Source organism: Oryctolagus cuniculus, chromosome 12 (assembly GCF_964237555.1).
Source record: "Oryctolagus cuniculus chromosome 12, mOryCun1.1, whole genome shotgun sequence".
In the NCBI taxonomy this organism is placed as follows: Eukaryota; Metazoa; Chordata; class Mammalia; order Lagomorpha; family Leporidae; genus Oryctolagus; species Oryctolagus cuniculus.
The window spans coordinates 108,505,027-108,529,870 of record NC_091443.1 but is presented as its reverse complement, the minus strand read 5'-3'; the positions used below and the strand labels follow the sequence as shown (position 1 = coordinate 108,529,870).

General features: G+C 61.3%; 2 protein-coding genes across 6 annotated transcripts in view; both read right to left on the bottom strand.

The window, feature by feature from the left end:
• The window catches only part of SIN3A (SIN3 transcription regulator family member A), a 68,315-nt gene extending 61,367 nt beyond the window's left edge, over positions 1–6,948 (bottom strand). Inside the window, exon 1 of one of the 4 annotated variants that reach the window (XM_051834600.2) lies at positions 6,926–6,948. The gene's annotated coding sequence lies outside the window, so the exon portion shown is untranslated. Of the gene's footprint in view, positions 1–3,661; positions 4,004–6,801; positions 6,827–6,925 lie in introns of those variants that run through there. The other 3 variants (XM_051834603.2, XM_051834601.2, XM_051834602.2) reach the window with 3 other exon arrangements.
• Positions 6,949–12,368: 5,420 nt separating this feature from the next.
• PTPN9 (protein tyrosine phosphatase non-receptor type 9) overlaps positions 12,369–24,844 on the bottom strand; it is a 111,700-nt gene continuing 99,224 nt past the window's right edge. For both annotated transcript variants that reach the window (XM_070054644.1, XM_002722036.5), the window contains exons 10-13: positions 17,523–17,601; positions 15,636–15,786; positions 14,716–14,923; positions 12,369–14,123 (exon numbers count right to left, since the gene is read on the bottom strand). In XM_070054644.1, coding sequence (XP_069910745.1) covers positions 13,909–14,123; positions 14,716–14,923; positions 15,636–15,786; positions 17,523–17,601 — 653 coding nt within the window. In that variant the 3' untranslated portion in view covers positions 12,369–13,908. The remainder of the gene's footprint in view (positions 14,124–14,715; positions 14,924–15,635; positions 15,787–17,522; positions 17,602–24,844) is intronic.

The window sequence follows — 24,844 nt, the reverse complement described above, 5'->3', positions numbered from 1 at the left end:
GCTTGTGGTTGACAGTGACAGCTGTTCCAGGCCCATCAATTCTTCAAAGTGACTCTTAAATATCTTCAGATGGAGAGAAGGGAGGTCTGCAAACTGCAACCCCCACGAGCAGGACACCGCCCCTCCCAGCGTGCCCTGGTGCTGTCCTCTGGGCACTCCGAGGGGGCGCCCCCTCCTCCCACCTCCTCACAGCATTTCACACCCGACGCTGTGGCACCTACGCTCCCCAACACGCAGGGGAACCATCAGGTGGCTAACTTGCCTTTCCTCACCAGGATGTTAGCTCTGGGCAGACTCTCCCTCTGTCAGCCCAGAGCTATCTATGCACATGTCAAGAAACGGGTGTTAGAATCTGAGCCCCAATATTTTCCCTCTAAGCTGCTTTCAAAAGTCCACGGATGGCTCCTCAGAAAATGCAAACCCAGGATCACTGCACAGCGATCTGTGGAATCTACCGAGAACTGGAAGCAGGGACCTGAACAGGAATCTGGCATCGCTGACAACAGCCGAAAGGCGGCAAAATCCACAAGTTGGTCAACGAATGAAAAGGTCAACAAAATGAGGCCTTTGCAGGCACTACAGAACCCTGTTCAGCTTTAAGAGGGAAAACTGGTAACACACGACACACGGTGAACCTCCAAGACACGGCGCTAACTGCAAAGAGCCAGGCACAAAGGCAAACCCTGAGGCCACTCAATGAGGTCCCTAGACAAGGGGCAGGTTAAGACGACCGCACCGCTCGTCCAAGGTCCCAGCTTGCGGCTAATGCGTGCCCCGGGAGACATCCTGGGTCCCTGCCCCACAGGGACCCAGACTGAGTTAATTTCTTCTTAAAGATTTATGTACTTACTTACTTATGCGTTCATGTATGAACACATGCATTTGAAAGCCAGAGCTACAGAGAGGGAGACAATCTTCCATCTACTGGTTCACTCCCCAGATTATCACAACCGCCAGGAGCTTCATCTGGGTCCCCCACATGAGTGCAGGGGCCTGAGAGTGGGCCATCCTCCTCCTCCCCAGGCCACAAGCAGGAAGCTGGATCAGAAGTGGCCAGATGGGACACGGACCAGCACTGTGTGGGCTCCGCCTAGGGCGCCAGCATCCCATATGGGCACAGGTTCTAGTCCCAACTGCTCCTCTTCCAGCCCAGCTTTCTGCTATGGCCTGGGAAAGCAGTGGAAAACAGCCCAAGTGCTTGGGCCCCTGTGTCCACGCGGGAGATCGGGAAGAAGCTCCTGGCTCCTGGCTTCAGATCAGCTCAGCTCCAGCTGTTGTAGCCATCTGGGGAGTGAACCAGCAGATGGAAGACCTCTTTCTGTCTCTCCCTCTCACTGTCTGTAACTGTACCTCCCGAATAAATAAATAAATTCTTAAAAAAAAAAAAAAAAGAATAAAGGGCCAACATTGTGGCACAGTGGGTTAATGCCCTGGCCTGAAGCGCCAGCATCCTATATGGGCGCTGGTTGGAGACCCGGCTGCTCCACTTCCGACCCAGCTCTCTGCTGTGGCCTGGGAAAACAGAAGATGGCCCAAGTGCTTGGCCCCTGCACCTGCGTGGGAGATCCAGAAGAAGCTCCTGGCTCCAGATCAGTGTAGCTCCGGCCATTGCGTCCAATTGGGGAGTGAACCATCAGATGGAAGACCTCTCTCTCGCTCTCTCTCTCTGCCTCTCCTCTCTCGGTGTAACTCTTTCAAATAAATAAATAAATCTTAAAAAAAAAAAAAAAAAGAATCAGAGTTCAGGGGGTACAGTTTCAGTCTGGGGAGATGAGAGAGTCCTCTAGTGTACTCACATTATGTTTTGTGTATTCTACCACAATTAAAAAGGTAAAAAGCACACCGCCCCTTCTCCAGAAGCAGCTGAAGTGTGCAGGCTCCCTCTGGGGCCAGACTGCCTGGGTTAAGATCTCAGCCTGGACGCTGCCACACTAAGTGTACTTCAGAAACTTCTTGCAGAATCGAATTAAGTCTGGCTTTCATTTAATTTTTATCTGTTTCATTTATTTAAAAGAGAGAAAACACAAGCAAGCACTCACATCCTCTGGTCCACTTTCCAAACATCCACAGACAGGCAGAGCTGGGTGTGGCTGAAGCCAGGAGCCTGGAGCTCCGTCGGGGTCTCCCACGTGGGTGGCAGGGACCCCGCACTTGGGCCATCACTGCTGCCTCCCAGGGCGCTGGCGTCAGGAGCAGAGCCGGGATGTGCACACAGCTCTGCAGGTGGAGTGCAGGCGTCCCACGTGGCGTTTCAGCCTCTACACCCGACACCCATCCCCTTAGGTTTGCTTGGCACAAACGTCTTCCTAAAGTTCATGAGAAGTGCATACCGGGAAAAACCACATGGATTTCAACTTCTTTCGGTACCAAAATAAGCTTATCTTTTCCTCGCATGTTCAAGGCACTTTGCAAGGTGCCCTCATCCACTCAGTCCTTCTGTGTCGGTTTTCCCACGGATGGATTGCATAGCGCCCACCGCCCGGGCTCGGAACACAGCACCGGGGTGTGATCTGAAAAGCACCTACTGTCATTCTCGGGAAGCCTACAGAAAGTACAGCCTGAAACTGGCGCCTTGCAGAGCGCGCTGCCACGCGGAGCGCCACACACAACCTTCATCGCCAGCCGAAGCCCCGGGCGCTGACCCCGGCCCCCCCAGCCGGCAGCAGCTTGTGTTCCCACGCAGAATGAAGCAGGACCAGGCCTTTCACACCTCCTTCCTTGAGGGGGAACCAGCACCTGGCTGGGCGAGGGCTGGGACGCCACGGCCGGTGTCAGAGCGCCCGGCCTCGGGGAGCGACCCTGCACATCAGAGCTCGCAGTCACTGCCTCTCCAGCAAATACATCTTAACAAAGAAGCCCCGCGAGGTCCTGCACCGGGGCGGGACCCGCACGCGCTCCTCCAAGCCAGCCGGTCCCCGACCAGGCACCGCGCCAGCTCCGGGTGCACCCGCGCCCCGCTCAGGGCGCGAGTCAGCACCGCGGAGCCGCTCCTCCCGGGATGAGACAGGGCGCCGCCCAGGCCGGGCGGTCTACACGGCCGTCCACGCCGGCGGCCCGCACCGGCCGTCCACGCGGCGCCCCGCGCCCCGCGATGCCGGCGTTTTATTCAAAGTTCGACACTGAAAACAAAATCGCCTTCCGGCGCCGGGGCACAGTCTGGAGATGGGAGCGGCGCCGGCTGCCGGCCGGGGGACCCCGTCCCCGCACGCAGCGCGCGGAGAGCCCCGCCCCGGGAACTCCCGGCGGCCGCACGCCCGCCCCCGCCGAGCCCGCCGACCAAGTCCCGGGCCTCCCGCCGGCGCCGCGCGGCCACAGGGCGGGGCGGCCCGGCCGGGCCCGACGGCGGGCTTTCCCGGGCGCCGCCCCGCGCGGCAGGGCCCGCGGCCGCCCGGGCCCGAGGAGCCGCGAGACCCCCGCCCGCGCCCGAGGCCCCGCCCCCCGCGGCCGCCCCGGCGCTCGCCCGCCGCCCCGCCCCTCCCCGCCGCCGCACGCGCGCGGCCCCGCCCCCGAGCGGCGCGCGAGCGCCCGCCCCCTCCGCGCGCACCGGGACTACGCGCTCCCCCTCCCGCGCCGAGCCGCCCCGCTCCGCCCCCACCGCTCGCACAGCCACACGCCTCCCGCTCTACGGGAAGCCGCGGGGGTCAGCCCCCCCAATACACACCCTCCGGCCCGGCGCTGCCCGCCGCCCGGGTTCCCGCCGGAGCTCGGCCCACCGGCTCTCACCGCGAAGCTGCTAGGGCCGCTCGTCACTGCGCGTCCCTCTCGGCGTGAGCCGCGGGCTCAGGAGGCCCCGAGAGCCGCACGGGGCAGAGGCCGCCGAAGCGGACTGGCAGCCTGCGCTCCGCTACCGAGGCGGTCACAGGCCCGGCTGCCCAGACTGGGAGGGAGGGAGGGAGGGAAGGAGGGAAACTCTGTGGGGGGAAGGGGAGGGGGAGATGGAGAAACCGTCTCCGCCGCCTCTACCGCCGCGGCCGCTTCTCTGTTACCCGGGAAATCCCGCCCACTCCCCCGGCCCGCCCAGCAGAGGGAGGACTCGGCTTCGCTCCTCCACAGGACGCATCGCCCGCCAGTCAAAAGGCCAGCCAATTACTGCGCCCCGCCCGCCGACTTCCCGCCCCTTCCCTCTCGGTGGGGAAGGGAGGGGGAGCCGCTCACCCTCTCCACGCCCCTATTGGCGGGGAGCTTCCCTAACTCAACCCCGCCTATTGGAGACGGATTGCCGAGTCCCTCCCCCCAGCCGCAACACCATTGGCGGAAGCGGGGGAGCTCTTCTCGTCTCATTGGAGGACACCGCACGGCCCGCCCCGCGCCGTCTCAGCCACAGGCCGAGCAGGTCGGCTCCCGCCTCCGCCGGTCAGCGTTTCGGAAGGCTACCTCCGGCTCTCGGCGCCCCAGGAAGGCAGCCGCTGTGGGGCACAGTGTCCGTGCGGGACGCAGGCGCCTCCCACCTCACAGCCGCGCCGGGCCCGCCCCCGGCGATTCCGCCCCGCCGTCCTTTGGTGGAATGTTGACACCGAGACGAGCTCGGAGTTCCGGGGGCAGCGCCGGGGCCCGGGCGCCCCTCACCGCGAACCTCAGCCTCCGGCCTGGCGGTCGCACGCCGCCGCCTAGCAGCGGCCGGGGCAGAGCTGCGCCCACAAACCCGACCGGAACGGGCAGCCCTGAAAGCGGCCCGACGGCCACCGCCCTGGCCGCCTCGGGGGCAGAGCCAGCGGAGGAACCGAGGAAGGGACCGGAGTGGGCGGGGGTGCCTCGTGCGGTCAGACCCCTCTGGGCCGGGGTCCCGCGTGCAGAGACACCTTCTGGGCCGGGGTCCCGCGTGCGGTCAGAGACCCCTCTGGGCCGGACTCCCGCGTGCAGAGACACCTTCTGGGCCGGGGTACCGCGTGCGGCCAGAGACCACCTCTGGGCCGGGGTCCCGCGTGCGGTCAGAGACCCCTCTGGGCCGGACTCCCGCGTGCGGTAGAGACCCCTCTGGGCCGGGGTCCCGCGTGCGGCCAGAGACCACCTCTGGGCCGGGGTCCCGCGTGCGGTCAGAGGCCACCTCTGGGCCGGGGTCCCGCGTGCGGTCAGAGACCCCTCTGGGCCGGGGTCCCGCGTGCGGTCAGACCCCTCTGGGCCGGGGTCCCGCGTGCAGAGACACCTTCTGGGCCGGGGTCCCGCGTGCGGTCAGACCCCTCTGGGCGGGGGCTTCCCCGTGCGGTGAGGCCGGCGCGGCCGGCGTCCACCTCGGCCACCGTGGGCTCCTGGCAGTCCCTAGGTCCGCTCCGTGAAGGCTAAGCTGCACCGAGACCAGGTGCCGGCACACAGGGCATGGGCCCGCCGGTGGCCTTGCTTGGGGGGCGGGGCTCGGGGCTTCCCGCTCTCGCCCGCAGAGGGGACCCCAACACCGCCCTCCCTCCGCAGCCTCGGAGCGAGCTCCGGCAACAGGTGAGTGCCGGCTGCGAGCTGGGAACTGCGGGGAGCCGACCCCCCGGCGGGGGCGCAGCTCGGGCCCAGCCCCGCGCGCCGCGCCCCGACCCCGCGCCGGGGTCCCCTCCCGGCCCGCCGAGGGCAGCGGCTGCCGGCGTCCGCAGCGCTCTCGCGCGGAAACAGCCACGCCGCCGGGCCCGAACTTCAGAGCGCGGCCCCGGCCCGACGGACAGACCCTCGCCCGCAGAGCCCCCAGCGCCACCCGGAAGCCGCCGGCCGCGGGATGCCGGGCAGCCCAGCGCGCCTTCGCCACCCCCTCCCCCCGCGGGGCGCGGAGCCGGGACTTCCGGGCGGGAGGCACGCGAGCAGCGCGGCGGCCTCACACATGTGCGGGGCGCGCTCGCGGCCGAGGGCGGACTTCCCCTCCCGGCTCGCTCCGCCGGGGGCGGGGCCGCGCGCGCAGCCAATCAGGAGCGGGGGCGGGCCCTCGCGCCTCACGTAGCCGCAGGACGCCCCCCCCTCCGCCCTTCACGGAAAAAAAAAAAAAAAAACCCTAGCAACTTAAACTCCTGCCCGGCCTCCCTATAGGCGGAGCTCGAGATAATGTCAGCCAATCCGTGCCCGAGAAGCGAAAGAGGGAGTCCCGAGCAGCCAATGGAAGACAAGAGCAGGCGGGGCCCGCAAGGAGCCCGGGGCGGCGGGCGGCGAGGCGGCGCCCCGCCCCGCGTGTCCCCTGCGGGCCGCTTGCACAAGCCGCCGGCGGAGTCGGTAGTAAACAGTCTGGGCCGCGGCCGGAGGCCGGCCGGCCGGCCGGCCGGCCGGGCCCGCGCCCCCGCCCGGCGCCTGCGCCCCGCCTCCCGCCCGCTGATGCGTTTCCTCTTCCCGAGCGAGCGTGGAGACAGTTCCCCAGGTTCCGACCTTCACGGCCGCTCCGGGCGGCGAGGCGGCGGGGGGCGAGGGCGGCGGCCCCGGGCCGGGGGCGCCCGCGCCCCTCGTGCAAGTTTGCGCGCGCAGGGAAGCCGCGAGCCCGGCCCGCCCGGCAAGTCCGCGCGGAGGGAACTCCGGGCCGGCCGCCGCCCCCCGCCTGCCGGAGCGCGTCCGGTCGGCGCGCAGGGCCCCCCACCCACCTTTTTTTTTTTTTTTTTTTTTGCTGCTTTTCGTGTGTTTTTCTTAAAAAAAAAAAAAAAGGCGTGAGCGGAGCCGGAGACTCCTCCGGCTCGCCGCTCCCCAATCCGCCGCCGAAACCTACCGACACCGAGTGCTCGGCAACACTAGGCGGCGCGGCCGGCGCTGGCGCCCCCTCCCCACGGCTCGGCCCGGCCGGGAGACACAGTGGCGGGCGGGCGGGCGGCGCCGAGCGCCCTCCCTCCGGGCCGGCCCCTCGCCTACCTCGGCCGCGGGACTCCGAGCCGCCCCGGGGCCTGCGCGCCCGCTCTGCGTCGGGCCGGCCACGGCGAGCCGCCCCCCGGACGCGGGCCGGGGGCACCGAATTGAAAGCAGCTGTTTAACATACCTTCCGAGCCGGGCGAGGAGTGCTGAATGGGGAACGCCCCCCGCCGGCCATTGGCTCCGCGGCGCTGCGTCACGGCCGAGGGCCCGCCTCCGCGCTCGCCCCGCCCCTCCCTCCGGGAACCGTGCAAATAAATAAATTAGGCGAGCCCGGAGCGGAGGATCCCCGGTGCCGTCGCGGCGGCGCCTCGAGGGTCCCGGGCGGCGGGGCTCCGGGACGGCGGCCCGCCGTGCTGGGCGCCTGGAGACGAGGGGTGCGGGCGGGAAGCCCTGCGTGCAGCCCGGCGAGGGAGTCACCCCAGCCCTGGGGCGTGCGGGCGCGGTGGAGATGCTGCCGCAGGAGCCGAGGCGAGGCGGGAGTGTGCTCCCGCACAGACTGGCCGACTCCCGGGCGCTCCCAGGAGAGCCCTGCCGGCTGCAGGTAAGCCGGCGGAGCCGCGTGGAGGCGGCGGCGAGCCAGGTGGGTCTTAGGGGTTGCCCCGGGCAGAAGCGGAGGGGCAAAGGGCACGAAGGGACAGGTGGAAAGCGTGAGGACTGCGATGCTGGAAACCAGGGTGGCAGAGGTGGCCCCAAGCCGCGGGACGTCTCCTAGCTGGACCAAAAGCCGGTCGCAGGCCCAGGCCGGTGTGGTCGGGTGCTTAGCGCCCTAGCAGCCGGTGGGCTCTGGGGTGTGCCCAGTGAGGGGAGGGAGGCGCTGGGTTTGGTGGCTACAGTGCTGCGACGCCTGCCCTGCCTCTGCCCTGCCGCCCTTGCTCTGTTGGTCTCCATTGCCAACCGAAAAGAGTTTCCAGGGGGCAGGGCCACCCCGCAGGTCTGTGTTCAGCAGAGGCCGGATGCGCCTGGTGTGAGCGAGGGAGACCGGCTGGTCGGGGCTCGGAGGGATCCGTGCGGTGGGCCGGTAGTTCAGGCGGGGCACACTAGACCAGGGCACGGCCAGGGGATGCGTGCGAGCAAGAAAGGCGAGCAGTGTTGGAGAGACTCAGGGGAGAGGGCGGCTATTTGGAGTGGGCGGTGGGCGGCAAATGGAGCCAGCGGCCCTCGGCGGGGTGAGGCGGAGGAGCTCGGGGCTGGCGGAATTCGGCCCTGCGCTTCGCGTGGCCGTTGTCGGAGGCTTAAACGAGCTCCTGTCTCCCCTACCTGGGCCTGAGCCTCTCCACGAAACGGGGTGGGAAATGGAGCGGACAGGCTGCCAGCCGCCACCCCCACCCTCCGCCCCGGCCCCAGGGTCCACGTGGGAAGCTGGGCTGTAAGCAGAGAGGGCAGGTGGGGAGCCGCAGCTTTGGGGAGACCACGGAGGGGAGAGGAGGGGGAGCCGGGAGATGAGCCCTGTGTGCTCCTGCGCTGTGCCGGCGTCAGATGAGGCAAACGGTAGGGTAGAGCGGGCGCCGGCCTGCACCGCGAGCCCCCTGGCTCTCGCTGGGTCCCTGGGTCCCTGCCTGGGGGAAGAGGCTGACCCGGCGACCCCGGCCGCGAGGAGGATCCCGGTGCTGCCAGCATGTGGCTCAGGTCCTGGGAGGCTCTGGGCAGCAGGTGGTGTGCCGTGGGTGAGGTTACTGACACAGCAGATCCGCAGCCGGACAGCGTACTCACTGCCCCGAGTGCCACCCCGGCGGGGACCCCTGAACGCCCCAGGCTGCTCTGAGCCCCGGCGGCGCGTTGCCACGCACAGCACAGCCTTTCTCTTTGGGAGGGGACCTGATTTTGCCCTGTGTGCTATGCCCCGCTCGCCATCCTCGTTTGTAGGTGAGCAGAGCGGAAGGAGGCTCAGAAGTGGAATGACTTGTGCAACCCAGGCACCCAAGGCAGGTCCGCCTGGGGCCACCCCGCGTGCTGTTTCTGCAGACGGGGGCCAGCAGCTGGGGCGTGGGCTCTGGAGAAAACCAGCCTGCCCTCCTGGGGCGCCCCTGCTCAGCTCCCCAACTACAAGGGCAGCTTGTCTGCAGCCAGGGCTGACTGATTCCTGACTCTTGCCCAAAAATCCTCCCCAGAGCAGCACGGAGTTGCCTCCGGTCACAGGCGTGTGTCTCACAACACAGACATCACACACTCCCTCATTCACTTCTCGGGGTGCTTGGGGCGGGCAGTGATGGGGAGGCACAGGGCCCGCATTTCAGTGGCTTGGCTGATGGATACCGATGGCCAGCGTGGTGGCTCAGGAATAGCAAGGCGAGGGGGCTGTGAGGCCGGCGCCCCGCCCCGCCCCACCGACAGCAACCCCTGTGCTCATGGCAAGCGCTCCAGCTCCGGCCAGGATCCTGGGTCAGCATTTCTTGGAGGGGGAGGAGCTTCCGTTTCCCGTGCGCAGCCCCTGGGCTGTCGTGAGCCGTGGCGTTGAGTGTACTCGGGTTCAGGGCCACCATCCCCTCTCCTGGCTGTTCAGATGCCAGGTCCCCAGAGCCATCCCACCATGCGAGTAAACTCCATTTTTCTGGCGACCAGCTGGCCTAGGTGGTACACAGCCTAAAGCTTCTGATTTCTCGGTAGCTTTGGAGGCTTAAGATTGCGTGAGCTTTGCCGGCGCCGCGGCTCACTAGGCTAATCCTCCACCTTGCGGCGCCGGCACACCGGGTTCTAGTCCCGGTCGGGGCGCCGGATTCTGTCCCAGTTGCCCCTCTTCCAGGCCAGCTCTCTGCTGTGGCCAGGGAGCACAGTGGAGGATGGCCCAAGTGCTTGGGCCCTGTACCCCATGGGAGACCAGGAGAAGTACCTGGCTCCTGCCATCGGATCAGCGCGGTGCACTGGCCGCAGCGCGCCAGCCGCGGCGGCCATTGGAGGGTGAACCAACGGCAAAGGAAGACCTTTCTCTCTGTCTCTCTCTCTCACTGTCCACTCTGCCTGTCAAAAAAAAAAAAAAAGAAAAGAAAAGAAAAAGATTGCGTGAGCTTAAAGACTGCTGCCCTTGGGACCAGCGTTGTGGTGCCCGCATCCTCTGATGCCGGCCACTCTGAGCTTCCTGCTGAGGTGTATCCTGGGAGGTAGCCGATGGCGCAAGTGCTGGGGCCCTCACCACCCACAAGGCAGACCTGGATGGAGGTCTGGGCTCCTGGCTTTGGCTTGGTGCAGCCCCAGCTGTTGCAGACGTTCGGGGAGTGAGCCTGCAGGTGAAAGACCTCTCTCCACCCCTCTCTGTCACTCTGCCTTGCAAGCAGAGGAAAATGCCCTGCAGCTGAAGGGGAGAAGGCTGCTGCTCTTGGCCGTGCTGACCCTGGACCCCTGCTGGCTCAAGTCTGCACCGTCCACCCCGCTTACCTGGCTTCACGGTCAGGGTGAAGCCTGTCACGGTCACGGTCACGCTTACCTGTGCCAGTTAGGTGACTTTCAGATCTTACTCGGAAGCCTAATAGGTGAGAGAACCTCGTTTGGGTTGAAGCAGGGATGGCCTGAGCCCTGCGGCCTCCAAACGCTCACTCCTCACGCACCCCTCCTCCCTGACCCCCCGCCTCACAGCCAAGACCTGTGGTGAGCCCGCACCTCCAACCCTCACTCGTTCCCTCCAGCCGCAGCCAGCCTCGGCCGCCACTGGTACCCTTCAAGGGCTCCTCCTCGCCCACCCAGCCTCCGAGTGCCAGTGGCCCCCGGAGGGCTGTCCTCCCCTCCCTGACTCACTCACTTCCGAGGCCCATCACCGCTCAACCAAGTGCCCAGCTGCCGCGGCAGCATCTGCCCTGACCGCCACACCCCACACTTCCTCCAGAACACCTCAGTGAAGTGGGGGGGGGGGGGTCAAGGTGCAACAAAGACCCCAGAGGATGAAGAGGCCGGCCAGCACACAGTGCTTCTGTCATCTGTGATCTGCGTCTCCCGGGCTTGCTCTCCTGCCCCAGCCGCCATAGGCCTAACCCCCGTCGGGAACAAGCCCCCCCGAGCTGCTGAAGGCGCCACAGCGCTCAACCTGCACCAACAGCCCTCACCAGGGTTCTAGCCCAGTTGGCCTTGTCCACCGTGCACCGTGCCAGGGCCAGCTCGGCAGGAGAAGGGTTTGCCCGGGAGCTCCGGCGGATGAGCCGAGGGGATCCGACGCTGCAACAGGGTTCAGCGGGACGCGGACTCCCGCGCGTGGGGACCCACGATGCTTGAGAGTCGCAGGTCTGTGTAGCAGATCCCCGCAAGAGGAAGTCTGGTTCCCAGCCAGCAGAAGCTTGGTTGTAAACTACCAGTGGCCAGAGGGTAGCGACCGTGGCCAGAGATAAATCTAAGGCCTTGGGCTCCCAGGCCCCCTCGGTGCCACGCAGAGCAGCGTGGAAGCCTCAGAGGCCTGGAGACCCACCCTGCCCCCCATGCAGGAAGCAAACTGAAGGAACCTGAGGTGGCAGCAGCTTGGAGGAAGAGACCCTGCATACACGTGAGAACGGATGTGCACATGGGAGTGGGCCCGCCCCAAGTGAGGGCTGATGGTTCCTGGTGGGTGTTTGCGCCCCGAGGCTTGGCGGACCCCCCTTCACTTACAGGTGCAAGTGAGGACTTGGGCTGGGAGCTAAGACCCCAGACCACCAAGAGCAGCTCCCCAGGGCACCCCCAGCTCCCTCACTTGCAGGTTCGGGTAACCACTCGTCCTGGAGACTGAGGCAGGAGCCCTGCCTCCCTCAGCCCACCACGCCAGGCGGCCTCCCGAGGACCGTCTGCTCCCAGCGTCCTTGTGTGGACCCTGACAGTGCTGCCCTCCGGGGCTGAGGATGTCGGGCACCCTTGCCCCTCCAGCCGCCAGGATGGTGGGGCTGCCACGTGTGTTTGGCAGTTATGGACGTGGGCATGCTGGAGGGCAGCAGCGGCCTGCGTGGGCCCACGGAGCTGTCTGCTGCCCCGGAGCACTTAGTCTCTGGGAGAGAGCCTGCCTTCCTGGGCAGCACGGCTGGGCTCACAGACAGCGGCGGGGGCAAAGCTGCTGATCCCTTCTCCCGGCTTTTACTGGCGGATTCGGGAGACATTTGCCGACTCTCCCCAGACTCAGGGATGTGAACTAAGTATCCCTAAACCTTAAACCCGGGTCATCCTGCTCTCCAGCCACCTAATGGCTGAGCCACAGCCCCTTCAAATCCCTGGCAGCCCGAGGCTCGCTCCCCCACCCCTTCTCGTCCGTCACAGGAGACGGCGCGAGTGACAGCTGCACCTCACCTTCCCCCTCCACCCCGGAATGGGAGAGGGGAGAGGAGGCACAGGAGCCCGGCTCGGGGGGCTGCAGTGCTCGGGGGGCTGCATGAGGAGCTTGTGAGACGTCACCAAGCAGAGCCTGATCCCCAGCGAGACCTCAACTGGCAGGGGTCCTTTCGCCGGGGCCAGGGCCTCGGCCTACTGACCAAGGGCGGGGGGTGGGGGGCAGCTCTCAGAGCTCAAAGCCTTGCCCCACCCCCTGCCCCCTGCCCCGCCTCCCCACCCCACCCAGACCAACTTCTGGACCCTCTCCTCGCCTTCCCAGTCCCAGGCTGCTAAAATTGATGAAGCTAAAAGGGTTTGATCATGTTGATATATTTATACGTAAATACAAAACTATCGCTGTAAGATATTGAACATTACAATTATTTTCTGAATCTGACTCAGTCCATTGATGTTAAATACAAAATGAAATGATTGTAAAAAATAAGAATATACACATTCAAAGAGCTTATTACAGTATAAAATTATTGAGGTCTGATCAGCTGCCAACCTCATCTCTTGTGATGGGGGAGGAGGTTTAGGGGTTCCTGGGATTTCCTTGGGAACGTGGAACGCTGGGGACTCTTGATTCTGTCCCTGGCACAACGGGCCAGGAGCAGGCAGGGACAGGCTGGGTAGGCAGGGGGCCAACTGTGACTGCAGGAGACCCTCCCCCAGCCAGGGGGGTATGCTTTTCATTGGCACAGAACCCACCCGGCTGGAGCCCCAGGCAGGGCCTAGCAGGCAGGAGAAGGGCATCTCGGGAGACGGCGAGGCTGCGTGGGGAAGGGCCCGGCCCGGCCTCCGGGGACACTGCCCAGGGCGGTCTCCCCCTGCGCCGGGCTCCCCCTTCCCCTCTAAGACTTCGTACCGATCGCTTCTGGCTCCGGCTGCTCCGTGGACTCATCTCTGCCCCTGCTCCTCCGACCCTGGGGTAGTGAGAGGAGGGGTCTGGAATCACAGTGGAGGTCTGTTCCCCAAATTGGCAAAGTAAACAGAGAAAAATCATTAGGTAAGGGCAGTCCGTGCTGAAGTAAACCAGTGTCACCACAAACCAGTACTCTGGGCCCCAGGAGGCGGCATCCGGGGAAGGGAGGCGGGGACGTAAGGTGACGGCCTGCGGCAGGAGCGCAGGGGAATGAGTGTGTGTGTGTCCGCTCCCCACCTACGCTCTGACCTCTGACCCCTGACCCCAGCTAGTCCAGGATACACATTGGGGTCCAAGAAGCAAGTTGTGAACTGCAGCCCGGAACCCCAGGAACTTCTACAGAGTAGCATCTGTGTGTATATGTATTTATAGAATATGCCCATAGTATCACATACAATATATAGTATATACACACGGACACACGGACCCAACACAGAAGTGCACATACACGCACGCGCACGCACACAGAAGACAGAGAAGACTGGAATACGCGCCCTGCGTGTACACGTGCTTGGCACTCACGATGACCTCTAGAACACGTAACTTGGTCACGCTCTCGGGGGAAGGCCACTGCCCGTCCAGCCTCCCCCGTGAAATCCCAGCACCGGGCAGGAGTGGGCGCGGGGGAGGCTCCTTCCCGCGTACCTCGGGGGCCCCTGGCAGGAATCAACAGCCACACTGGGTTCTATAAGGCACAGTTCGATAGCAGGTGTAGGAATTAAGAACACGTTGCTGCTGGCCCTTGCGAGTGGCCATCTCACCACGTTTATCTAGCCAGAGGGAAAGGCTGCCTTGCGTGCACACGGGCGCCGGGAGACACGGGAAAGAGGTGGATCCATGGCTTCGGCGGTGCCGACAGCAGCCGACAGACTCGACGATGTCCAGGGTAGCGTACGGAAGGCTGGCCAGCCGCGGGGGCCCGTGGACAGTTACTGACCCTCCAAGGGCAGCAGGCTGTGGCCGGAGGGCACCATGCCCTCCTTCTCTGCAAACTCCAGGATGGCCTTGTAGCAGAAGTAGTACTGCTCGGGGGTCTGAATGCTGAAGGCCCGCTGCGTGCGCATGCGCGACACCGTCTGGAACACGTTGAGGGTGCCCAGCTCCTCCAGCTGCGCCAGGCAGATGTCCAGGGAGCAGAAGGTGCCTGAGGAAGAGGAGCAGCGGTCACTGCCCGGCTCCTCCGTCCTCCTCCCTCCCCAGAAAGCCCAGGCAGGGCTGGGTGGGCGAGCTCAAAGGCGAGACGCCTCCTGGGGGCAGCCAGGGGCCTCGGGCGTGCAAGGCCTGGGGGAGGAGGTCAGCGCCGAGGTCGGGGGCTGCAGAAAGGAGGCGGGGCAACAGGAAGCGAGGGGGGAAGAGGGCAGAGTGGCAGCACGTGGACACCCAACTTCAGGGACGGCCCACGTTCCCCACGGAGGCCCATCACGAAGCTACGCTTCCTGGCTTTCTCCCCAAGGGGCCTCTGAACTAGAAAGGCCAGTAGCGCTGAGAAGAGAGAACACAGCATGGGGGGAGGAGCCCCGCTGGGCGCGGGGACCCCCACAGTGACGGTGTGACAGGAGGCAGGGCCAGCGGAGGATCACGCTGATGCGCTGGACCACCAGTGAACAGTAGGTTCTGGCCAGCACCAGGGACAGCAAGAGGACAGGAATGGCCGCCAGCAAGGAGTCACGAGCTCCTCCACTCCTCCCCCAGTCCTACCCCTCTGGGTGCACCAAGAGTGTCGTCGGGGGTGTTACCTGTCCTGCCGATGCCCGCGCTGCAGTGGACCACGATGGGTGGCTCAGGGCACTGCCCCCGGGCGCGCGCACCCAGGCTGCTGACGGCCAGGCTCTGCTGGCTTCTGACCACTCTCAGGAAGTCAATGAGGGACGCTGCCGAGGAGGGGACACCATAATCTGGCCAGCTCAGGAACTGGAAGTGGGTCACCTGGCGTTTCTGCCGCTCCTTGGGTGGAAACGGGCGCGCATTAGGGGGTCCATCTGCCGGCACTGCGCTCCCCTTTCCCAGATGCTCACCCAGCGCCTGTCAGCCCAGCACCAGGGCCCCTCCGCAGCTGCTCTTCCGCTACAAACCCAAGGCAGGCTTAGAGGTGTGGAAAGAGCAGGGTTTCTCCAAGGTAAGACCCAGATTCTGCATGCTGGCATCCACTGCTGGGTTGAGATAAGTCAGCTATGGGGTGGAACCCTCATCTAGCTGGAGTCCTGCCCGTTCCCCCTGCGGATTCGCTTTACAGGAAAAGGTTCTCCCCCAGCTTCAAGACGGTGAGAAAGGGGCAGGCACCTGGCCTAAGCAGTCAGGACGTCAGGTGCATCCTGGGATGTTAGGACGAGCCAGTACCAGCGTACCAGGGTTTGATCCTGCCTCCTGCCCGCCCCCTGCTAACCCCTGGGGGGAGGCAGCAGGATGCACTGAGTGACTGGGCTCCTGCCCCCTGGGGGAGGCAGTGGGATGCACTGAGTGACTGGGCTCCTGCCACCCATGTGGGAGGCCACGATTGAGTGCCCAGCCCCCGGCTTTGGCGTTGGCCCACCCCAGCTATTGCAGGCATTTAGGGCGCGAGCCGACCGATAGGTGCTGTGTCTGTCTCTCTGTCTGTCTGCTTCTCAAGTAACTACGATCGTTCTTACACGGTGACAGAGCAGAAACCCGGGCCCACCTCTGTGTTATGAATCTCGAGCGTTGTTTTCTTATAATGACTCATGTTCTCCACGCCTAGGTTGGTCACCGTGAGGAAGCCGAATCGGACGCGCGAGTCTTTTTCTAGAGGCCAGTACTGGCCGCACTTTCTCCTGCCGCCTTCTTCGAAGCTGAGGACACACAGCAAGGTCAGCCTGCCGCCCTTCCTCCCCCAGGCCCCCGCCCTGCAGCGCCATCTGCTGCTGCTTCTGCCACGCACCGCGCCTGGGCAGTGCCGGCCTGGGGAGTGCTCCCTGAACACCTGCCGCACCTGGCCGCCTTCCTCACACATCTGAGATAGATGTGGGCTGCACCACGAAAGACAGCAGGGAGAGCAGGGCGGATCAGAGAGCTGTCCGGCCCGGGCCTCGGCCAGGGTCCTCCTCCTCCCTTGACTGAGAGCCGCGGGAAAGGCCTGGTTCTGAGGATGCCGGAGCGGAGGTGTGGGGCTCTGTAAGGCGAGAGCCGGCCTCCCGCTCATCAGCGGTCCTGGGTGCTCAAACCACAGGTGGCTGTCACAGACCCTGAGGAGGGAACTAAGTAAATGTTCTTGTTCATTTTTCCTCCTCTTCTGAAACGGGTTATAATTAACATGGTGATAATAATACTAATGAATAGATAATGCCTAAAATCCGACAGAGGTGTCACCACCATTTCTGGAATGTTCCCTCATCAAGAGCTTCCTGTCTCACCTGTGATGTTTCACCACCTTTTTGGAGGTCTCCAACAGAGGAAACACGCACTCAGGAGCGGTCAGCAGTCAGCAAAGGCCGGCGCTGTGGCACAGCAGGTGAAGCAGCTGCCTGCAGCACCAGCATCCCATATGGGTGCCGGCTCAAGTCCCAGCTGATCCATTTCCAATCCAGCTCCCTGCTAAGGTACCTGGGACAGCACTGGAGGATGGCCCCAATACTTGGGCTCCTGCACCCACGTGGGAGATCAAGAAGAAGCTCCTGGCTCCTGGTTTTGGCCTGGCCCAGCTCTGGCTGTTGTGGCCATTTGGGGAGTGAACCAGCAGACAGAAGATCTGACTCTACCTCTCTCTCTCTCTGTATAATTGTTTTTTAAATTTATTATTTGAAAGGCAGAGTTACACAGAGAGAGGGAGAGACAGAGAGAGAGCTTCCATCCACTGGTTCACTCCCCAGATGGCTGCAACAGCTGGAGCTGGGCCAGACAAAGGCCAGAAGCCAGGAACTTCCTCCAGGTCTCCCACGTGGGTGCAGGGGCACAAGGACTTGGGCCATCTTCTACTGCTTTCCCAGGCCACAGCAGAGAGCTGGATCGGAAGTAGAGCAGCCAGGGCTCCAACTGGTGCCCATATGGGATGTCCCCGCTGCAGGTGGTGGCTTTACCCACTATGCAGTGCCAGCCCCTAAATAAATAAATCTGTAAAAAAAATTCACAACAAATGGCGAGTAACGGAGTCAGGAAGACGCCTGCCGTCTGGAAACAGGGGCCACACTCATGGTGAATCACCGGTGCTGCCCGGGGGGACCAGCAATGTCTCGGCTATCGGAGGTTCTGAATCCTGCAGTATCTGTATAGACCTCACCAGCTGAGCATCCCTAATCTGATATGCCCCCAAGTCCAGAAATCCTGAGGTCCAGTGGGGCTCAGAAGGCTCACACCTAGGTTCTGACGTCCAGGCGAGGGGCGCTCTGCAGGCACTGCCCACGGCATTAGAGCCGTGACGAGTGAGCGCTGTGAGTCCGCCACACTCTGGCCGTGCTAACCCTGGGCCAGCCAAGGGCAAGCAGAGGCGTCTCGGGCCGGCACCGCTCTCGGATACCCATTGTCCCCACAGCCAAGCTCCCTTCTGGAATTCCCTCATGCTTGGGACTGGCTCGGGTGGGGGCTAACTCACCGCGTGGTCATGACGATCACCAGGACTTTCTGCTCCCACACCATGAGCCAGAAATCACGGTATGTGTTCTCCAGAGGCCCTGGAATGGAAGAAGGCCAGAGACACTGCCCCAGGCTTGTCCCTCAGCTTCTAACTCCAAAGCACAGATGGTAGCTCCCTGCTCCTCTCACCACACCCCTGCCACTCAGCAATGCCGAGACCCCGGGTGCAGGGCGGCGCGTCACGCTGGGAAGTGCTGTGGACACCTCTCAGAGCAGCGGCCACCACGGCCGGGCCCACAGCGGCAGCTGGGCGCGCATCTCCAGCTTCAGCCTTAAAGCACGGGGGCTGCATCCCGATCCTCTCCTGCACCCCATCACCCAGACCCACCAGGCTTGCAGTCTGTCTCTTTATTCCAAATTAGCGCTGCCTCTTAACTTCTCATCTCTGTTAACTGGCATTCTTAAAGCAGTCCATCTTTTTTTTTTTTTAAGATTTATTTATTTACTTGAAAGGCAGAGAGAGAGAGATGGAGACATCTTCTGTTCCCTGATTCACTCCCCAGATGGCAGCAATGGGCAGGGCTGGGCCAAGCCAAAGCCAAGAGAAACTCTATCCAGGTCTCCCACGTGGGTGCAAGGGCCCAAACACTTGGGCCACCTTCTGCTGCTTTCCCAAGCACATTAGCAGGGAGCTGTCATCCTTTTAAATTAAAACAATTTTTTTAACTGATTTGAAAGGTAGAGGAAGACAGGAGAAAGAGAGAGATGAGAGAGATCTTCCAAATGCCCTCAACATCTGGGGTTGGAGCAGGCTAAAGCCAGGAGCCTGCAACTCAATTTGGGTCTCCCCTGGGAGTGGCAGGAACCAAGTGCGTAGGCTGTGCACATTATCAGGAAGCTGGACCAGAGGCAGAGCGGGGCCTGAAGTCAGCTCCGTGGTGTGGGATCCACGCATGCCCAGCAGCGTCCTCCCACGGCACCGACACTGCTGCTCTCGAGGTGCAGCTGGGCCTCACAGTGTCTCAGCAGACACGATCCCGAGGGCAGGAGCCACGCGTTTAGGACCTCCTGCGAGCTCACCACGCAGCAGGAGCGCTGAAGATGCTTGTGCGCCAATCGGGAGCGTGGCGGAGGGCTCGGGACAATTCCTTGTACCTTCTCCGCCCCTGCTTTCCCGGAGGCGGGCAGTGAGAGGCTGAGCGGGCGGGAAGCCCCTGCTCCACCATGGTTTTTACTAAAGTGGCACAGACATCTGAGGCTCTAGAAGCCCCTCTGCAGAGGTGGATGCTGCCGGAGGTGTGCAGTCTAGCAAGTAAGCTAAGTGTCCAGTGAGAGAGGGCTGGTTCAATTACGGCTGATCGTGACTTATGACCACTCGGGTGTTGTAAGAGCTGTATTTTTTGCCATGGGAAGATGTTCACAAGACAGTAAACAGGAAAAGGGATGGGATGGGAATTGTGCTACAGCAGGTCAAGCCACCACTTGCAATGCCAGCAGTCCGCATCAGAGCGCTCCGCTTCCATCCCAGCTCCCTGCTGATGCACCGGAAAAGGCAGCAGGAAGCGGCCCAGGTACTTAGGCCCCTACCAACCATGTGGAAGACCACCTTGACAGAATTCCAGGGTCCTGGCTTCAGCCTGGTCCAGCCCGAGCCATTGCAGGCCCTTTGGGGAGTGAACCAGTGGATGGAAGATCTCTTTCTCTCTCTGGGTCTCCCTTTGTCACCCTGCCTTTTTTTTTTTTTTTTTTTTAAGATTTATTTATTTATTTGAAAGAGTTATACAGAGAGGAGAGGCAGAGAGAGAGAGAGAGAGAGAGGTCTTCCATCGGTTGTTTCACTCCCCAATTGGCCACAACGGCCGGAGCTGTGCCGATCCGAAGCCAGGAGCCTCTTCTGGGTCTCCCATGCAGGTGCGGAGGCCCAAGGACTTGGGCCATCTTCTACTGCTTTCCCAGGCCACAGCAGAGAGCTGGATGGAAGTGGAGCAGCCAGGACTTGAAGTGGCGTCCATATTGGAATGCCTGCACTGCAGGCGGCGGCTTCACCCACTACGCCACAGCGCTGGCCCCGTCACCCTACCTTTTAAGTAAATAAAATACATCTTAAAAAACAAAAAAGAGGGGGCCGGGACTGTGACATAGTAGGTAAAGCCGCTGCCTACAGAGCCAGCATCCCATATGGGTGCTGGTTCGAGTCCCGGTTGCTCTACTTCCAATCCAGCCCTCTGCTATGGCCTGGGAAAGCAGTAGAAGACGGTCCAGGTTTTTGGGCCCCTGCACCCACGTGGGAGACCCAGAAGAAGCTCCTGGCTTTGGATGGGCCCAGTCCAGCTCTGGCTGTTGTGGCCATTTGGGGAGTGAACCAGCATATGGAAGACCTCTCTCTCCCTCTCTTTCTGCCTCTTCATCTCTGTAACCCTGCCTTTCAGTAAATAAATAAATCTTAAAAAAAAAAAAAAAAAGAAAAGAAAAAAGACGGTTAATGTCTGGAAACACTACATTTGGTTAAACGTTTATATCCTTATATATGCAATAGAAAAAAAGCCTAGGAGGAGATGTTACAAAATGTTAGCATTATTTCTGGCCCTAGGTTTTATGGGTGACTTTGACCTTGGTATTCTCAGGGTTCTATGATGGGCGTGGATTTTCCCAGTAGTGCATCCACAGGTAGCCACACCCTCGCCACCTCTGACCCTGGCCTCATCCCCAGCTGCTCTTGGGTGCTTACTGTCCACAGTCAGGGCTGTGGCAGAAGTGGGGCTGCTGAGCCCCACAACCTGGTAACCCAGACAGGCAGAAAGCACCTTCCGGTCCTCAAAGGCCCGAGAGGGATCAGAAGGAGACGTTGCGTTTCGCGGGCCACAGCCTTCCCCAGGGGGTTTCTCTGAAAGAACGGCAGTTTGTCCTGACGAAAGTGAACCCACCCACTGACTTGGCTCGCAAGGACTTCTGAATCGAATGGTTATGGGTTCAAATCCCAGCTATGCCACTTACTAGCTGTGTGATCCCAGTTACCTAGCATGTGGGGCCTCAATTTACTCATCAATAAAATAAAGAAACTTTGCATAGAGAGTCTCTGTAACGATTACAGATGACGCATTTGATATATAACATGCATTTTCAACAGGTGACACTTCAGTAGACACTGATATGAAGAAGAATCCTGGGGCCAGCGCTGTGGCATAGCGGGTAAAGACACTGCCTACAGTGCCAGCATCCCATATGGGCGCCGGTTCTAGTCCCGGCTGCTCCACTTCCGATCCAGCTCCCTGCTATGGCCTGGGAGGGCAGTGGAAGATGGCCCAAGTCTTTGGGCCCCTACACCCATGTAGGAGACCCGGAGGAAGCTCCTGGCTCCTGGATTGGATTGGCCCAGCTCCGGCCATTGTGGCCATTTGGGGAGTGAATCGGAGGATGGAAGGCCCCTCTCTCTCTCTCTCTCTCTTCTAACTCTGCCCTTCAAATAAATACAATAAATCTTAAAAAAAAAAAAAAAAAAAAAAAAGGAAGTGAATACTGAATTTAGCCCAAGAAGGAACTCAATACTGCGTTTAGCCCAGTCCGCCAGGCAAGTCCAGCCAGCCTTCTCAACGCCACAGGGCCCGTTCCTGGTCCTCATTGAGCCTGCGGCCAACGAGGTGACCACGGCTTGACTCAGGAGCGGGTGCTTGGTGCATCAGAGCTTCAGCTTCAGTCCTCAGCCACCGCTACGGCCGAGGCAGGCGCTGCTGCCGGGGGGGGGGGGGGGTGACAGATGCCCACACCGCTGTACGGGAGGTGCTCGGGACCGCCGCCTCCACCAGGCCTGGCCGGAGCCTTCGATGAGCACCAAGCCCGTCTGCGCACTGCGTCCAGCTGTGCAGAGCCAGTGTCAGTCAGACGGTGGCGGCCTTTTGTGCTGCACACCGAATCAGTCTCATTCAGTTTGTCCACCGCAGTAAGCAAGGGGAATGGTGGTCCCCCCGCCAAAGGAACGGAGAGGGGAAGCCCCACCCCATGGGTGGCCAGCAGCAGCGGGGTAGCACTCAGTGACCATGGCAGAGAGCCTCAGGCCGAGGATGGCACCCAGGGACACTTCAAGTGCAGAGGCGCACAAGCCCAGATGTCCTCAGCCCCGAGGCGTCTCGGCTGCACCAACCTTTGTAACTGGCAACGCCAGGCAGTGGCTTCCTTGCCATTGCAACCCAAGGGCATGGGGCATCCGTGGTCCGCTGGAGCCAGCCCTTCCCCTCCATAGGCCCAGGCCCAGGCGTGCCGAGGCCCCCTAGTGAAGCCCCTGGAGCCGGCAGAGCGCACATGTCCTACACCTGCCCCACACCGCACCTGCTGGCTCTCGTTTCTTCTTCCGGTCTCAATAGGAGTCTGGAGACAGAGGTCCCTCCCAGGGGAAGAAGTAAACCTGTGGCCATCAGACCAATTAACGGTGTCCTAAGGTTCTTTTCCCTTGAACAAAGCTTGTTTCTTTCACTACACACACTTATTTTCCTTTTTAACTGAACAATTTAAAAATAAGTTGTGCGGCCGGCGCCGCAGCTCACTAGGCTAATCCTCCGCCTTGCAGCACCGGCACACCAGGTTCTAGTCCTGGTCGGGGTGCCGGATTCTGTCCCGGTTGCCCCTCTTCCAGGCCAGCTCTCTGCTGTGGCCAGGGAGTGCAGTGGAGGATGGCCCAAGTGCTTGGGCCCTGCACCCCATGGGAGACCAGGAGAAGCACCTGGCTCCTGCCATCGGATCAGCGCGGTGCACCGGCTGCAGTGCACCGGCCACGGCGGCCATTGGAGGGTGAACCAACGGCAAAAAGAAAGACCTTTCTCTCTCTCTCACTGTCCACTTTGCCTGTCAAAAAAAAAAAAAAAAAAAAAAAGTTGTGGACTATACTATAAAAAAGTCACTGTATTGTGCTCTTAAAAGTTAACAGGGGCATGGCTGGCATGAGGCTTAGCAGTCAAGACACTGGTGAAGGTGCTCATGTCTCAGATTAGGGTGCCTGGGTTCAGTTCTCGGCTCCAGCGCCTGATTCTAGCTTCCTGCTAAGGCATAATCCTGGGAGTGATGGCTCAAGTAGTTGGGTCCCTGCCTCCCACATGCGAGACCTGGACTGGGTTCTTGCCTTGGCTTCAGCCCCAGCCCTGGCCCCAGCCCCACCCAGCCTAGGCAGCCATTTGGGGAGTGAACCAGAGGATGGAAGCTCTTTGTCTATATTTGTCTTTCTGGAAAAAAAAAAAAAAAAAAGAGGGTGGACATTAAGTGTTCCTTGTACAATAAAGAAGAAAAGAAAAAAGTAAGTTGCCTCCTAAGACATACTTCCATAGGTAGGAGATCTAGCATAGCCTTGCATTTAACAACACCACTGTCATACTGCCCCAGTGAAATGCTGGTACAATGTTAGCTAACGCAAAGTCTCCAACTGTTACAACACTCTGTCCTTGATGATTTTTATGCCAAATGAAGATTCGATCACAGGTTGCCTTTGGCGATCTCTTTAGTCTCTCTTACTCTTAAACAGTTCTCTGTTAACTCTGAAGAGTGTAGGCCAGCTTTCTTGTAGTACATCCCTCAATCTGGATTTCTCACACTTAGATTCTTTTTTTAACTTAAAGATTTATTTACTTATCTGAAAGGCAGGGTTACAGAGAGAGAGAGGCAGAGAGAAATCTTCCATCTGCTGGTTCACCCCCCAGATGGCCATAATGACCAGCACTGGGCCAGGCCTAAGCCAGGAGCTTCATCCAGGTCTCCTGTGTGGGTGGCAGGGGCCCGATGACTCGGGCCATCTTCTGCTGCTTCCCTCAGGCCACTAGCAGGGAGCGGGACTGGAAGTGGAGCAGCCGGCCCCCATATGGGAGGTGGGCATTGCAGGTGCAACATCGCCCGCTGCACCACATCGCTGGCCCCTAGATTTAGATTTTTTTTTGACAGGCAGAGTGGACAGTGAGAGAGAGAGAGAGAGAAAGGTCCTCCGCTGGCGTTGGTTCACCCTCCAATGGCCGCCGCGGCGCACCGCGCTGATCTGAAGCCAGGAGCCAGGTGCTTCTCCTGGTCTCCCATGGGGTGCAGGGCCCAAGCACTTGGGCCATCCTCCACTGCACTCTCCGGCCACAGCAGAGAGCTGGCCTGGAAGAGGGGCAACCAGGACAGAATCCGGTGCCCCGACCAGGACTAGAACCCGGGGTGCTGGCGCCACAAGGCAGAGGATTAGCCTAGTGAGCCGCGGCGCCGGCCTAGATTTAGATTTTTAACTGCAACATACAACACAGGGTGACATCCACTTCTCAGGCATCTCATTGTGGGGTGGGGGCTTGCAATCTTGCCCCAGATTACCTTTCCCGCTGATGCTGTTTAATCACTGGGTTATGGAGCTCTCTGCCAGATCTCTCTAACTTAAAATTTTTATTTATTTTCAGGGTCGGCGCTGTGGCGCAGCGGGTTAACGCCCTGGCCTGAAGCGCCGGCATCCCATGTGGGCGCCAGTTCTAGTCTTGGCTGCTCTCTCTCTCTCTGCCTCTCCTCTCTGTGTAACTCTGACTTTCAAATAAATAGATAAATCTTTAAAAAAATTTTTATTTATTTTCAATTTATTTGAAAGGCAAAGCAACAGAGAGAGACAAAGGCAGAAAGAGATGTTCCACCTGCTGGTTCACTGCTCCAATGCCTACAACAGCCAGAACCAGGCCGGGCTGAAGCCAAGAGTCTGCAATCCGGGCCTCCCACAGAGGGAGGGACCCAAGAATTTGAGCCATTCCTGCTGCTTCCCAGGATACGTTAGCAGCAAGCTGGAATTGGAAGTGGAGCTGGGACTTGAACCCAGAACACAGACACTCTGATAAAGGATGTGGGGGTCCCAAGCAGTGTCTTGCTTTTTCTTTTTTCTTTTCTTTTCTTTTTTTTTAAGATTTATTTATTTGAAAGGCAGAGTTACAGAGAGACAGGGAGAGACAGAGATCTTTTTTTTTTTTTTTTTTTTTTTTGACAGGCAGAGTGGACAGTGAGAGAGAGAGAGAGAGAGAAAGGTCTTCCTGTGCCGAAGGTTCACCCTCCAGTGGCCGCCGCAGCCGGCGCGCTGCAGCCAGCGCACCACGCTGATCCGATGGCAGGAGCCAGGTACTTATCCTGGTCTCCCATGGGGTGCAGGGTCCAAGTACTTGGGCCATCCTCCACTGCACTCCCGGGCCACAGCAGAGAGCTGGCCTGGAAGAGGGGCAACCGGGACAGAATCTGGAGCCCCGACTGGGACCAGAACCTGGTGTGCCGGCGCCGCAAGGCGGAGGATTAGCCTAGTGAGCCGCGGCGCCGGCCGAGACAGAGATCTTTCATCTACTGGTTCATCCCCTAAAGGCTGGG